This window comes from Thamnophis sirtalis, unplaced genomic scaffold (genome assembly GCF_051295495.1).
Source record: "Thamnophis sirtalis isolate CommonGarterSnake01/CBP01778 unplaced genomic scaffold, rThaSir2_p1.2 scaffold_3, whole genome shotgun sequence".
Taxonomy (NCBI): Eukaryota; Metazoa; Chordata; class Lepidosauria; order Squamata; family Natricidae; genus Thamnophis; species Thamnophis sirtalis.
This window is the reverse complement of record NW_028261383.1, coordinates 59,948,026-59,962,135: the sequence shown is the minus strand read 5'-3', so window position 1 is coordinate 59,962,135 and position 14,110 is coordinate 59,948,026. Positions and strand designations below refer to the sequence as shown.

The window sequence follows — 14,110 nt, the reverse complement described above, 5'->3', positions numbered from 1 at the left end:
TAGGACCAGTTCTCAATTCACACAAATGTTTCACCACGATCGATCTTCCATCATGATAATGCGACACACTGATCTGTAATTACCTAGCCTTGCAGGCTCTCATAATTTTACTGTCTGTATAAAAATATATAGCCATTTCTGCTATTCAGATGTACAGAGATAGGGTGCAATAGAAAGACATCTAGGCAAATGGCTATTTCGATTTGAAATTGACTAGCTTGTTTTTAATTGCTCACTCATAACTCTTCAAAACACATTTGCATGATAATATATTTTTCTTGGGCAAATCTTAAGAAATTTGAAACGTTTTTGTTGTCTTTTTTGAGGAATTACAATTAAAAACCCAAATTATTATTATTATTTTTAAAAAAGTGAAGCCACAACTCTATTAACTAAAGGCAGAGATTCAGATTATCCAAGCAAGCAAATATTTCCACTGCTAGAGGGATCTAGTGTAGCCAAAGAGAAGAATTGGAAGATAGCTTTTGCAACATATATTAATATGCAGATGGGACCACATTTGTGGATATCATAACTGTTAGCCAAAGGTGGTGCAATAGATCTCTTCTCCATCCTCAGAGCTATCTAAAACTGTCATCAAGAGCCTACTGTTCTTGCTCTAGAACAAATTTAACTCAATTGTTCTGAAGTCCATAATTATTTAGAGATTAATTTCAATATTAAGTTACTTATATTTTAATCGAGACACCTGTCTGAAGTATTTCATAGGATACACTATTAATGAAGGATGAGAGTTTGTTTCTGATATCTGACTAATTTTTTATGCTTTAATGTTTTATTTTCTGCCAAAATTAATGATTCTAAATACATGATTTTTAAAGTAGAAAAGTGCTCTTTCAGTCCCTCTAATTTTTGTGGTGGAAAAATCATTGAGCACAATTCCATCTATTATCTTTAGCCATGTGATAAAAATGTGAATTACTCAGAAATTAATTTATATGCACTAGATTATTTTATAATTTACCTTAGAATCTGAGACTTAGAATGTAAAACTTCATATGAACAGACACTGTATGACAATTAATTAGCTTAATAATGAAATGACAGTCTCTTTATCCTTTCTTCACAAGAAAGCATCTTTGATATTTCTTACAGATTTCTATATGTGAACTGTAAGAAATCTGGAAGTTTTTACTTCATGATATAGTTACATTTAATATATATTTTGTATTTCTTGTCTATATTGTTTCTGTATTACTTATTTCAGTATTTTTCATCCCGAACAGTTAGAAGCTAGTTTTACTGTAATTGTGTAATTTTATTCAGATTCATATCAATTTTTCCTATAAGAATACAATCAAAATATGCATACTTTTCCTTTTAAATGTGAATTGAAAATACTTTGGCTTCCTGGAAAGCAATAGGGAACTCCACAAAAACTGTGTTTATTTCATATAACTTGTCTGTCTCCTATTCCTCTTCTTCTGCCTTTCTTTCAAGTTCCGTATTATTTAAGAAAATTGGTTTATTTTTATGTGCATAAAATATTAGTGTTTAAGATTTTAATTCCAGTTTTTTTGTTTATACAAAAATGTTGCTTGGCAAATGCAGCTCTTACTCCTACTGTATAACAAAACAGTTAAGAAACTATAAATATTTCCATTTCCTGGTAATGTACATTCTCAGGTACAATATCAGAGGGATTTTGTACAAATGGTTGCTTTGTATACTCTGGAAATTAACTGCATGCTTACTGAGTGCAAATTGCCTGTGTGCAATTAACACTAACTAAATATAAATAATGATGGCAAAATCATTATTTGAACTCAGCTGGAACTGGAAAAAGAAAAATTGAAATAATATTAAGGAGAATCTTTGTAGGATTAGTAGTGTTTCCACCATTGTTGAAAACAAAGGATAAATTGCCCTTTTAAAAATATACTTCAATTTGCAGAACATAGTAAGCAAAAATAACTATTTCTCCATAGTGTAGGGAGGAGTATCCAGAATGGGTTAACTCCGTCCTCTCATTGATTGAACTGAGTCCGATAAGCTCTTTAAGCCACGCCCATGTCACCAGGTAATCCCAAGTTATCGACTCAGTTCTCTCAACTGGACTGTTGTGTTATCCTGTGTTCTGGTGGACTTTGCAAATATCGATTTAATGCATGCTTTGCTCTGCCTCCGGCTGCATGAGTACCTGGCTATCATCAGAATCCCAGGCGGAGGTAGCAGTGTTTGCCATTAGCCCTCAGGGGTAGTGTGCAGTCTAGGTCACAAGTGAGGAACCAACGGTCACTCAATGAGGATCTCCCTACCGGGCAACAAAGATCATGCTGAACTGACATGGCTCCTTTAAATGGACAGCCTATCAGGGGGAAGCCCTTAATCAGCGCAGGAGCGCTCCACCGCTCAGGGGATCAAACGATGAACAAAAGTGCAGTTAATTAGCTACCTGGAATAATTAAGAAGTTGCCAGTCATTTGCAATCTTAAATACTATCTTGTGAAAATGTTTTATTTATTAGTACATAAAATTAAGATACAGGTAAATACAGTATTTTAACAACATCTGAATAAAGCTATAGAAGGTGAGAACATGTCTTTCATTCCAGACATGTTCAGATAAATTTACTATAGAAATTCTTCAATGACTATCAGAAGAGGCAGACATATATCATTATACTTGTATATAGACCTTATATATGTATAAAGTACATTATAAACTATAAGGAAAATAAGATTATCTACAAAAGATAGCGGTAGCAGTAGGCATCTGTGGGAGTGTAAATTACATCATGGTGTGAATAACATCATTTAATTGGGCCAAATATTGGGGTGCAAACATGGAAGCACAGAATTTGTGTCATGGTTTCCTCATATCAGTATTGCCATTTTGTTGAAATTCTGGTTTCCTGAGAATATCAATGATCATAGCTATTATTTCTTTTGTTTGGAAAAGGACAAGTAGTCCCATGTCAGCTTTTATAACAGCAGGCTTATATAATTTGTAGCATGTTCTCTGTAGAAACATTATGGTCTCTTTTTTTACTCTATGTTCCCATCCTTCTGGTAACTTGTCTTGCTGTTAAAAAAAAAAAAAGCAGTACTTGGAAATGCCAGGGCAGAGCCCAGAATCTTTTCTATAGAAGCATATGAGCTCACTATTAATTATATTTCTTACTGTGATCAGCAACATAACAATCCTGTTTGCAGTGGATTATCTTCTAATTCATTCCCTTATTTTAATTCTTTATCATTTTAATGAATACAAAGAATAGCTAATTGTATTTGTTCTTATTAGACTTATTGCATGAATGTTAAAAGTGCTTTGAGTGTTTTTCTTTCTTTACCCATCTATGCGACACAAATTATATTTTATTTCTAGATAATTGAAGAGAGAACATTAGATCCGGAATTGACCTGGACACAATAGACAAGTTAGGAAGTTGTGCTCATTACTATCTTTTTTCTAAAGGCATAGGAGGGGTTTTTTTTTTGTTAAAAAATATTTTAATCTCTCAAACTTAACATTTGTAAAAAAGATAATTTGAGAGTTTGTTTTTAGATTGCTGTCTGAGAATTTGTGCTGCAGCACAGAGTTAACACTTCACCATTTTGTATTAGGAATAATGATGTAATTTTAAATTAGTGAGTAAGTGTGAATAATTGTTATTAAGTTTTTAGTAAGCTCACTCTAGGGGTTGTTAATTGAAGACTGAAAATGGTTTGTGGTCATTTAAGAACTGACAGTTGTATTTAACAGCCATCATTCTTACAGTAATTCTTGTAGATTTAACAGTGGCTATATACATACAGCTTCACCTGTGGAAAGCTGTTTTAGGAAATACTAGCTGAGTAGCACTGATGATATTACTTAGTAAGGTAAAGAAATATCTGCAAGGAAACTATGTCAGCACCAAAGGCTCTACAACTCTGAGCTACAGATATTCTCTTTTATTGGAATATACTGGCTCTATTCAGACAATCATATATGAATGAACCTTCTAGTAGTGGTGCAGCTTCTAATCCTCCTTTCACAAGTGGCTTTGTTGGTGTTAAATTTATAGGAATAATTCTCATGTCATAAACAAATTTTAGGTGCAGTTTGGAATTTTATCCAAAAGTTATCTAAGACATTGTCTTCTTTTGTAAGTTATATTTTAAAATAACCACAGTTTATGGCATCGTGATAAACTGTATTAGAAGTTAAAAAAAAATCATTCTCCTAGAGATCATGTCAGAAGGGAAAAGGGTAGGATAAGATAGAGACAAGTATGCAGGAATCTCTTCATGTATTGTTAAACTATATTCTCATTAACAATACTATTTCTAATGTTTTGAAAATAGAAACTACTATAATTCAAATATATAGTAGTATTTCTTATGGAATTGAAAAATATTCATTAAACTGAAATTGTTTGGAAGGAATTTGAAATATTATACAAAGAGGAAGATCTAGATTTTCTATGCATGGATTCTAGGATTTTCTAAACTACTTAGAAAAAAGTGTTTTGGGCATCTTTTAAAATCTGCTGTTCAGAATATGAAGTTACCATGTTCTTTAGATGTTTATTTTGCCATTTTTGAGAACTTCCCCTTGTTGTTTGAACTTCCATATGTATGTACAGAGAACAGTTTAGTTAGGATTGTTGCCAAAGAAAAGCCAGTCTCCTGGACTGGTCACTTAGTCTTATTTACTTCTTTTAATTTACTGAAAATAGCTTGGAATCAGTTGAGGTAATATCAGGAAAATAAAATTGAGCAGCACTTCTTGTTCACATCATAATTGATAGTTTATGGGAGGATATTAAGGAATGGTTTATAAATATAAATGGTGAGCTATTACAAAAATGTTTGGCAATAAAGACAATGCCTTATTAATAAAGTTGTGCCTGGCAAGCCAATAGTAAAATGCAATAGTTTCATCAATGTAATATAATTGAACAACTTGGTTAATGATGGTGTGAATTTGATGGAACTGATTTGGTTCATCATCAATACATAACATTCATGTATGATCTAGACAATTTTTTAAAAAATTGGAAGGAACTTTCCTATGGCTGCATTCATATTGTTTCTTGCTATAAATAGCAGCTTTGGCTCATTGTTCAATTATCTTAAATATTTGAGCCAAGCTCTTGTTTTTGAAGGAAAGGCAAACATATGTCTCCTAGAAATTGGCATGTCTTTCAGAAGTGGAACTATTCAATTATTTTATTATTCAAGAATGTGAGTTGCTCCTTATTAACTGATAAAATAGCTGTAGTTCATATTTGCAAAATGCCTTCCAACTCTATATCAGATTTTTGATTCTTATCTATAAAAAGTAATTATAGCTTTACTCAGTAAAATAAAATTGCAGGAAATCAAATGCAAATCATGTGAATGCTCAGCACAATGCTCTTTGTTAAACACTGGTGGGGTTTTTGTTTTTTTTGAGAATTCTTTTCAATCTTGTAAGTACCCTTTTTATCTTCCTTGGCATTTCCTTCAATAGATAGTGACCATGTTTGGTCATAGAATAAAATTTAAAATAAAAGAGCAATAAAGAATAGATATTTAATAGGCCAATATGAAAATAACCTAAAATTATAATACTATTCATTATAAACTATTTAGGGATTATCAGGATCCTAAATTAGGAAATCGATTTTCTTTTTTTTAAAAAAACGAGGCATTTAAAAATTGGAAGTCTTTTAAAACTCGAATCACTTTAGTTAAATGAAGAAATCACATATTATCTCAAATTAACTGTTCAGTTTTAAAGCAGTACTTCCATTTCATATTTGAAATAATATATTCCTTTATAAAATAAGCAATGTTTGGTTAACTGTTCTGTATTATTCAGGAATCAGAAACAATTCAGACAATCTCAATCCTACCTAATCCAACCTGGTTAATTTACAATAGCTATATTGTTTTGTGTTTATAAATCACAAATCTCTTCTTCTTCCAGCTGGCTCTCATTCACAAGAAGTAGACAGGCAAAATTTTGGCATGGCTCTCATTAACAAGCTTTTAAGCATGATTCCTATTAAATGTTCACTTCAGAGTCCACTTATGCAGAAAAGAGTCTGCATAAATAGTGGGCTATGCAATAGGCAGAGGAAGGACTGATTCTGCCCCGGTAAGATAGAATTTCTTTCTATCTTTCTTTGCATGGATAATGAAACTGAAATGTAAAAAAAAAATATTTCCCAAGTTCCTGTAAATCAGGGGTGTCAAATTGGCAGCCTGCAGGCCAGATGCATCATGCGCAGGCCACACCCACCCCAGCTCCGCAAATGGGAAAAACGTTACATGATGGCAACATGATGTTGTGAGTTTGACACCCATGGGATAAATCATTGAGAACTCATGGTTAGAAAGAGTGCTTACTCAGTGATTTGCATCACAGTTGGTTCTGGTGTGGAGATTTATGAAATAGCCAGGAATAGAAAATAAATGGTTGGACTTATAAAAAGAGGTTTGCTAATAATATGTCCAAGAATTTATACCAAATATCCCCTATTCTTTTTTTCAAATTTCCTCTCTTTCCTGATCAGAAACATTAGCTTTCCATGCTTTTGATGGCTAAATGGAGATGAAGATTTGGCCTGGTGATCTTTCTGAAGGATAACAAAGAAAATAAATAATAATTATTCTTCACTGCCACTGCTATTCCTGTAATGAATATTACCTTTTGACCCTCTTAATCCAACATATTTTGTGGATTACTCATTCTGAGGATTATGCAATATGTTGAATTCTAAGCTAATTAAATGGGAATTTGTGCAACATACTAAGCCACCAAAAAGAAAAGAAAAACCAATAAAAATTTAAAATTAGTCAAGCTTAACATGTGAAGCAAATACAGCCCCTAGGATTTTGATAGAGCTGGTTAAGCATGGTGTATGAACACAATTACAATGTTCTTTAGTATACCTGCTTAGCATTCTCTTTTATACCATCATAATGACTATATTGAATCAAATATTTGAAACAAATTGACTTATTTATTTCACTCTTATCAGACATTTTCCATTATTTTATTATATATTTTCCATCCAGATACATTCAGAAAAAACAAAATATTATTTATATGATATCATCATGAAAGAAATCTTGAGTTTAAGAAATTTCCAGTTGGTTATTAATAATATTTTTAATGTATCAGTTAAACATTCAGAAATACATTTAACAGATTTGTTTACTTACCAACTTAACCCCGTTGATTTGTAATTCATGGAAAAGTTTTCATTTACATTGTACATTGATGCATATGTGGTCAGTTTCAGATCTCAACCATGCCAGCCATATCTGTTTACCACTCAGAAAGCATACAATTAAATGCAGACATCCCGTACAACAATGCAGACTATGCTTTTCCAGTCACATATACAATAAATTAAATAATCTTCCTAGTTTCCATAAGTCAGATAAAAATGAAAGGTATTTTTACTAATGAAACACTGTGGAAAGATAAAAAGGCTTAAAGTATTACTACTTTAAGCACTGGCTTTGAGCAAGGCAATTTCTTTTATTATTAGGATTAGGTTTAAATGTTCTATTTTAATGGTTTTTAGTTTTTATAATAATGAATTATTTTATTAAATTATATTACTTAATTAAAATGAAATGTTCTGTTTTAAACAGACTTTAAAACCTTTCACCCTCCAGCTTTCTATCATGTGTAGTTCCAGTCCCAATTGTAAGTGTAAGTCAAAGACTACTTGCAGAATATTTGCAGAATATTTTTCTGCTAAAAGAAAACCAGTTTCACACAAATGGTGAGAATGGATTAACTCTTGTGCTTTCAAATGTGCAAAAGTATATCTACAGGAAGGAGCTAATTTTATGCTGTCAAAAATATTTTTGCATATTCTTCTGCGGTTCAAAGCAAATAGCATACGTCCCACAGATAATATTTCATATGCAGTTCATTAGTATAGAAAGTCTTATCTTGATGAAATCTTGTTTTTTTAAATCAATGATACTATATTATAAATTATAAATATATTAAATTGAAAGCAGTGTTTATAAACTAGGATTATTTCTGAAAGTTCAGTGTATTTTAGATTTGGTATCAAGTCTTCTCATTGAAGCGCTTTAATTAAGAACTATCGTTATAGGAATGAATGCAGTTTTATTGTGCATCAGAGGAACTCCAAACTTTTAAAAACAATTTAAATGAAATGCTAAGAAAGTGATGGAATGAGAAAGTTTTATTTATATGGGGCTAGATAAACAGGCCCTGGATAAACAGGAGATATAGGGGAATTGCTATTTTATATTCATATTACTAGGATTATCCATTATATTTGACAAATGCTTATTAAAGGCCATTCTGTTGGAAATCTTTAAAGTATGGGTTTTTTTTAAAGAAAATTAGGCAAGGAACAAGTACTGGGACAGTGAAAAGAAAGAAATGATGTAATCGTGGGAGGTTTTTTTATAGAAAGCAACTTTACCTGATGAATTAGGCTTTTATTACCTATTAATACTAATATTACCATAAAACTGCTCAAGGGGTTGTTGGATGTTGAAAGAGTAGCTTTCACAAATAGCTTCCATGATCCTCCACACAAAAAGAAAGATGAGACTTACTACTGATTTCAGTCTCTGCAAATAAAGTGCCATCATAATAGTTAACACTTCCTTTAGCACAGTGGATGTAACGACTGCCTAGCCAGAATGTTCAGGAACCTGGCATGCTAACCTCATATTATGAAACGTTTTCTTGTACCTGTTAAAGTAAGGAAACATTCTTGTTCCATGCTTTCAACTTTGCAGATTCATATATTACTAATCATTAGTTGCATCTCTCTTGCGCACGTATTGATTTTTTTGTGAAACTTGGCTTAGTTACTGACTTTGCATAGGTGCTTGCCAACATGTTGCATAAGGAGATGGACCTGTTGAGCAAGGTCTGTTAAGTAAATCAGTTTATATATCTTACACTGTAATTTTGATCTTTCTAGAAAACAAAACCATGGCAACAAAGGAGAAGCTGCAGTGTTTGAAAGATTTTCACAAGGATATCCTTAAACCTTCCCCTGGCAAGAGTCCTGGGACACGGCCTGAGGATGAGGCGGAGGGAAAGCCACCCCAACGGGAAAAATGGGCCAGCAAGATTGATTTTCTGTTGTCCGTAGCTGGAGGGTTTATTGGATTAGGCAATGTTTGGCGATTTCCGTATCTCTGCTATAAAAATGGCGGAGGTGAGTATCCTTATTGTTATCCTCATAATTACTTAAAGGTCTGAATGGTTATTTTACCAATTCATAAAATTGTCCTAATCATCCTTCTGTTTTTCCCCTTCTACAGGTGCATTTCTCATACCTTATTTCATTTTTCTGTTTGGGGGAGGTCTTCCTGTATTCTTCCTGGAAGTGGCCCTAGGACAATATACCTCTGAAGGAGGAATTACATGCTGGGAAAAGATCTGCCCTATTTTCTCTGGTTGGTTGGTTATTTATCTACTTCTTCCTTAATTTGTAGTATGTTAGGAAGTTGCTAGAGTGGTAGGTTAACACAGAAAGGAAATGTGTGTGAGTGGATGGGATGCTATGCAAAAGGGAGAAGCCTTGGTTTTTAATAGCAGAGGAGATTTATCTGAAACTCTTTTTCCCATTCATTTCCTTCCATCCATGTGAAAGGCTGTCTCATGCATTTCAGAGAAAAATAGAATAGTGGTGGTAGAACAATTGGTTCAAGGCAAAAGCCTGCTTGACACTTTAAATAAAAATAAAGCACTTTAAATAAAAATCTAAAGCCATTATTCTGAAAGGAATTGAAATCTTCTCTATAGCCAGATAATAATGCAATTTAACAGATAGGGGTTTTTCCCCCCCACAACAAAACTTTTCCCTATATTGTATGACCTTTCTGTATATTTTAAGTATTTTCATTAACATTGTTACAAAGGTATTAACATATGTAATTATTTATTTGTATTCTGTTTTGTTCCTGTTTAATTGACAACTAAATGGCCTTAAATAGAAATCTAAAACATTGCCTTTTAATTCTGTCCCCCTGTCCTTCCTTCCTTCCTTCCTTCCTTCCTTCCTTTTTTCTTTCTTTGTTTCTTCTTCCTTCTTTTTCTTTTTCTCTCTCTCCTTCCTTCTTTCCCTCCCTCCCCCTGTATCTCTCTCTCCTCAGATGTCTAAATTTAGGCTTTTGCCCCGGAAGATAAAAGAATTTGAACAGTTACCATGGCCAATGACACCATAAATTATTGCTGAGCTCATGTACTCACAAATCATTAAATTGTTCCAGGGCATTTTGGTATTTAGTAAAGTGACTGTAGCTTAGACCAGATTTTTTCTCTCTTTTGGTCTCCCACAGTGCTTATTTGAATCAAAATTCCCGGTGGTGCATCATTAGCTGCTTGTATGACATTTTGAGTAACAGCTCACATGGCCTTATCTACCAATGAACCTGTGTTTGAAAAGCAAACAGAGTGGTTGTCAGGCACTGATAACAGAGTTAAACTTTATCTCTTAGAAGCCATGAGAATTTTGCAAAAATATTCAAGAAAGGACTAGATGTATTTCAGCATTCTGCTTGTTGGAATTATCTTCAGGTCTTTTTGTATCTGACACAATGCAAAGCTTTTCCTCAAGAATATTGCTGTTTGTGCTGCTGGCAATGGGGCTTCTCATATTAAATCCATGAAGGAATATACAGTTTCAAGAGCACTAACCTATTCAAGGTTTAAGAATGCTGTCTCTTTTGGAAACTGTCTATCCTAACGTAGACTCTATTCCACTTTCTTAAATGTAAAAATTGAAGACTATTGCCTTAATCGTTCAGGTGTGTTATAGAAGCTTCTAAACTAGCAAATGTTTATTTGGTGATCTCATACATTTTTTTTCTTTCTTTAAAAAACAGGAATAGGTTATGCTTCCGTAGTGATTGTGTCTCTTTTGAATGTATACTACATCGTCATCCTGGCTTGGGGAATGTACTATCTATTCCAGTCATTTTCGCACACTCTGCCATGGGCTCATTGTAATCAAGAATGGAATACAGAATACTGTGTGGAAGACACCCTCAGGAAGAACAAAACACTGTGGCTGTCACTCAATGTCACTAACTTCTCATCTCCTGTCACAGAATTTTGGGAGTAAGCAAGTTTCCTTGTTATTGTGTACAGCAAAGAGACAGGGTTTATAAATTGCAAGAGACACAAATATATTAGGAAGCATGCGGCATTGCCTAATCTTGTATGGATTCACAAGGTATAACTATCTAGAGATTGCTTAAATCATAGGTGAAGCAGTGGTGGGTAGCATAGTAGTAAGCCAGGTTGGAAGATGTCATTCCATGACAATTTGAGGTTAATACATTTAATATCCAGGAGAGTGTTTTTCTCCTGAAGCCTGGAAGAATCTAAAACAATTCCTTTTCTTTTTGGATCTATACATGCCCATAATGTTTAAAAGGCTTAAAGATTAATATTTTTCCATTTTTTATATCACACATGAATGTGTGAACAGGTTCAGTAAAATAAGGATGAAGTCTGCATAGTTAGGGTTCCTTTCTAAGCCTCACTCCTGTATTAGAATAGAACAGAATGAGAAATAGAATAGAGTAGACTTTATTACAGATTATGTAAGCAAAGTAAGTCAGAGTGCCTGAGGAATTTAGAGAGATGGGGCATCAATTTTCCAGTTAAGTGGCCAATTTTGTGAACTAGTTGGATCATGCAAGCTGTGACTAGTTGGATAATCAATTGAACCACCTACATCTAGAATATTTTCCTTCAAAATTGAACTCCCCCTTACTCTAATCCCAATGGAAAAGAACAGTCTAAGAAAAGACATTGGAGCATAATCTCCTGGAAAGGACTTTTGTCCATGAGGAATCAAAACTATCTTCTATAATTAAAGGGAGTGAATCCAGCTGGCATATGTAATAATTTCAGCCAAAAAGTAAAAATACTGATCCAAAGGCCAGATTCAATTCTAGAGAGGGTTGCTGCTTTCCAAAGCACCATATTTGGAGCATAGTAAGGAACCTGGAAAATGTTTCTCAAACATTTGACTGGACTTGCCATCTCATTTACATGTCCCAAATTGAGATTTATTTTCAGAATTTTCAAAGTTTTTAGTTATCAACTTTGGGTTTTATGAGTAGAAAGCTAATTGTGACCTTTTGTTGTGCTAAGCCTTTGCTTATTTTAAATCAGGATGATCATTAGTTGCAGCAGTGTTTCCAGGAGAAAGTTAAAACTAAAAAGTTGGCAGGCAGAGCTTTGTGATGGAAGTCCAGTCCCAGGAGCTACCCAGAGTTATTTAATTGGTGAGAAGGGTGACATATAAATTTAATAAATAAATAAATAAATAACATGCATGTGTGTTGACACAACATAAGGGTGGGGCTTGCATCATACAATTCCATCCATTAACTTTCCTTTTTGTTGTCCATTCCTCCCATGGACACTGTGATTGTCTAGTGTTTAAGACACCAGGCTAGAAATCAGGAGACGGGGGGTTCTAGTCCCACCTTAGACATTAAAGTTGACTGGGTGACTTTCGGCCAGTCACCCTCTTTCAACACAACCCATCCCACAGAACTGTTGTGGTGGAGGAAATAGAAGGAGGAAGGAATATTAGATATGTTTATCACCTTGATTTATTTATAAAAATAATAACAGCAGGATATAAATAAATAAATAAATAAATAAATAAATAAATAAATAAATAAGATCATAAAAACAATTCCACTTTTTTGCTGCCATCTAATGGTCCTCTAGATGTCCTCTATTATTTGCTATTAACTCACTTGAAGTTTGTACATTCAGGAGACAACCATTTCATTTTATTAATCCTGGATATTTAGATGTTTGTGTAGTAGAATTAAGGTGGGTTGGATTCATTGAAAAACTCACCTTTACATGCTAAGTGATGTAAATAATCATAAAGCCATTGATTATGCATCAGTGGCATAATAATTATAGTTAATGCAACTAATGGCGTTTGCAAATTTCATGCTTATTTGAGCATAAGTCATAAGGGATAAGCAAATGGGCCCTCATTTGTGTCAAGTCCTCTTGGGATTATATCATGCAATTATGTGCTTCAGTTTCTTAGTTGTTCACTCCACCATTTCTGGTTGTAAGCATAGTATTGAAAAGGTAAGAGTGAGAAGAATATCAGTAAACAAAAGTTTGCACCATTCACATAGTTAATTCAAGTTTTAAGAGTTTCATAATTAAAACCCAATGGATTTTCAAATATTATGAGTTTATCACATTCAGAAATCCATCTAAGCAAACCAAAAGAGAACTAAGAAAAATTTGATCTTGAAGCAGGCGTAATTTTTTAAAAATGTCTTTGTATTTTTCTTCTTTTTGCACAAAAAACAGTTTAAGGTGATTACTTCAGGCTTAATTATAGTTGTAACTTGAGGACTGCCTGTATATAAAGTTCATCTATCCTAGAAAAGAGTGATATTAAAAAGTATAAATGTATATTAAGAAGCAATTGGGTATGAATATATCATTTATAGCAAGAAATAGAGATCAATGCCATCATCACACTATATTTGCCCATCAGAGGCCAGCTTTTGAGCAAAGCCAATGAAATTGTTTGGTGATATATCTGTTGTCTTCTGTTTCCTTTTTATCCTCAGGCGGAATGTTCTGGGGTTGACTTCAGGCATTGATGAACCTGGTGTTCTCAAATGGGACCTGGCTCTTTGTCTTTTCCTTGTCTGGGTGATTTGTTTCTTTTGCATTTGGAAAGGTGTGAAGTCAACCGGGAAAGTAAGTTTCTGCTGCATTTATTATGCCAGGCGATAACAATTTCTTTTCCCCCTAAAGATTAGCTTTTCTTAATTAAAGGCTTGGCATGGTGTTTTGTAACTCCAAAACATCATCAGTTTGAGAGGAATTATAGTATAGCATTGAGGAGTGTATTTTGAACCAAACACTTAGCTGCCAAGCAGGATAAGGATGTTCAGAAACTAATTTTAAACCTGAAGCAAATTTGGGACCTAAAATTCCCAACTTGTTGCCTTAGCAAGGGTCATGGTCCAACTTTTAAATCTTTCCACCTTTCAACCATGTCTAGTTTATTGCAGATTGAGAATGCAGTTTCTTATAGGAGCTCATAACGTTTTCAAAGTGCTTTCAAAAAGCCTAGTTTTTCATTTCCCCCATT

At 33.5% G+C, this 14,110-nt stretch overlaps 1 protein-coding gene across 3 annotated transcripts in view; it reads left to right on the top strand.

Annotated features, from left to right (window-relative positions):
• Positions 1 to 14,110, top strand: part of SLC6A6 (solute carrier family 6 member 6) — a 55,769-nt gene that overhangs the window by 17,899 nt on the left and 23,760 nt on the right. For all 3 annotated transcript variants that reach the window (XM_087708951.1, XM_087708950.1, XM_087708949.1), the window contains 4 exons: positions 8,924 to 9,163; positions 9,270 to 9,404; positions 10,836 to 11,070; positions 13,581 to 13,713. In XM_087708951.1, coding sequence (XP_087565077.1) covers positions 8,935 to 9,163; positions 9,270 to 9,404; positions 10,836 to 11,070; positions 13,581 to 13,713 — 732 coding nt within the window. In that variant the 5' untranslated portion in view covers positions 8,924 to 8,934. The remainder of the gene's footprint in view (positions 1 to 8,923; positions 9,164 to 9,269; positions 9,405 to 10,835; positions 11,071 to 13,580; positions 13,714 to 14,110) is intronic.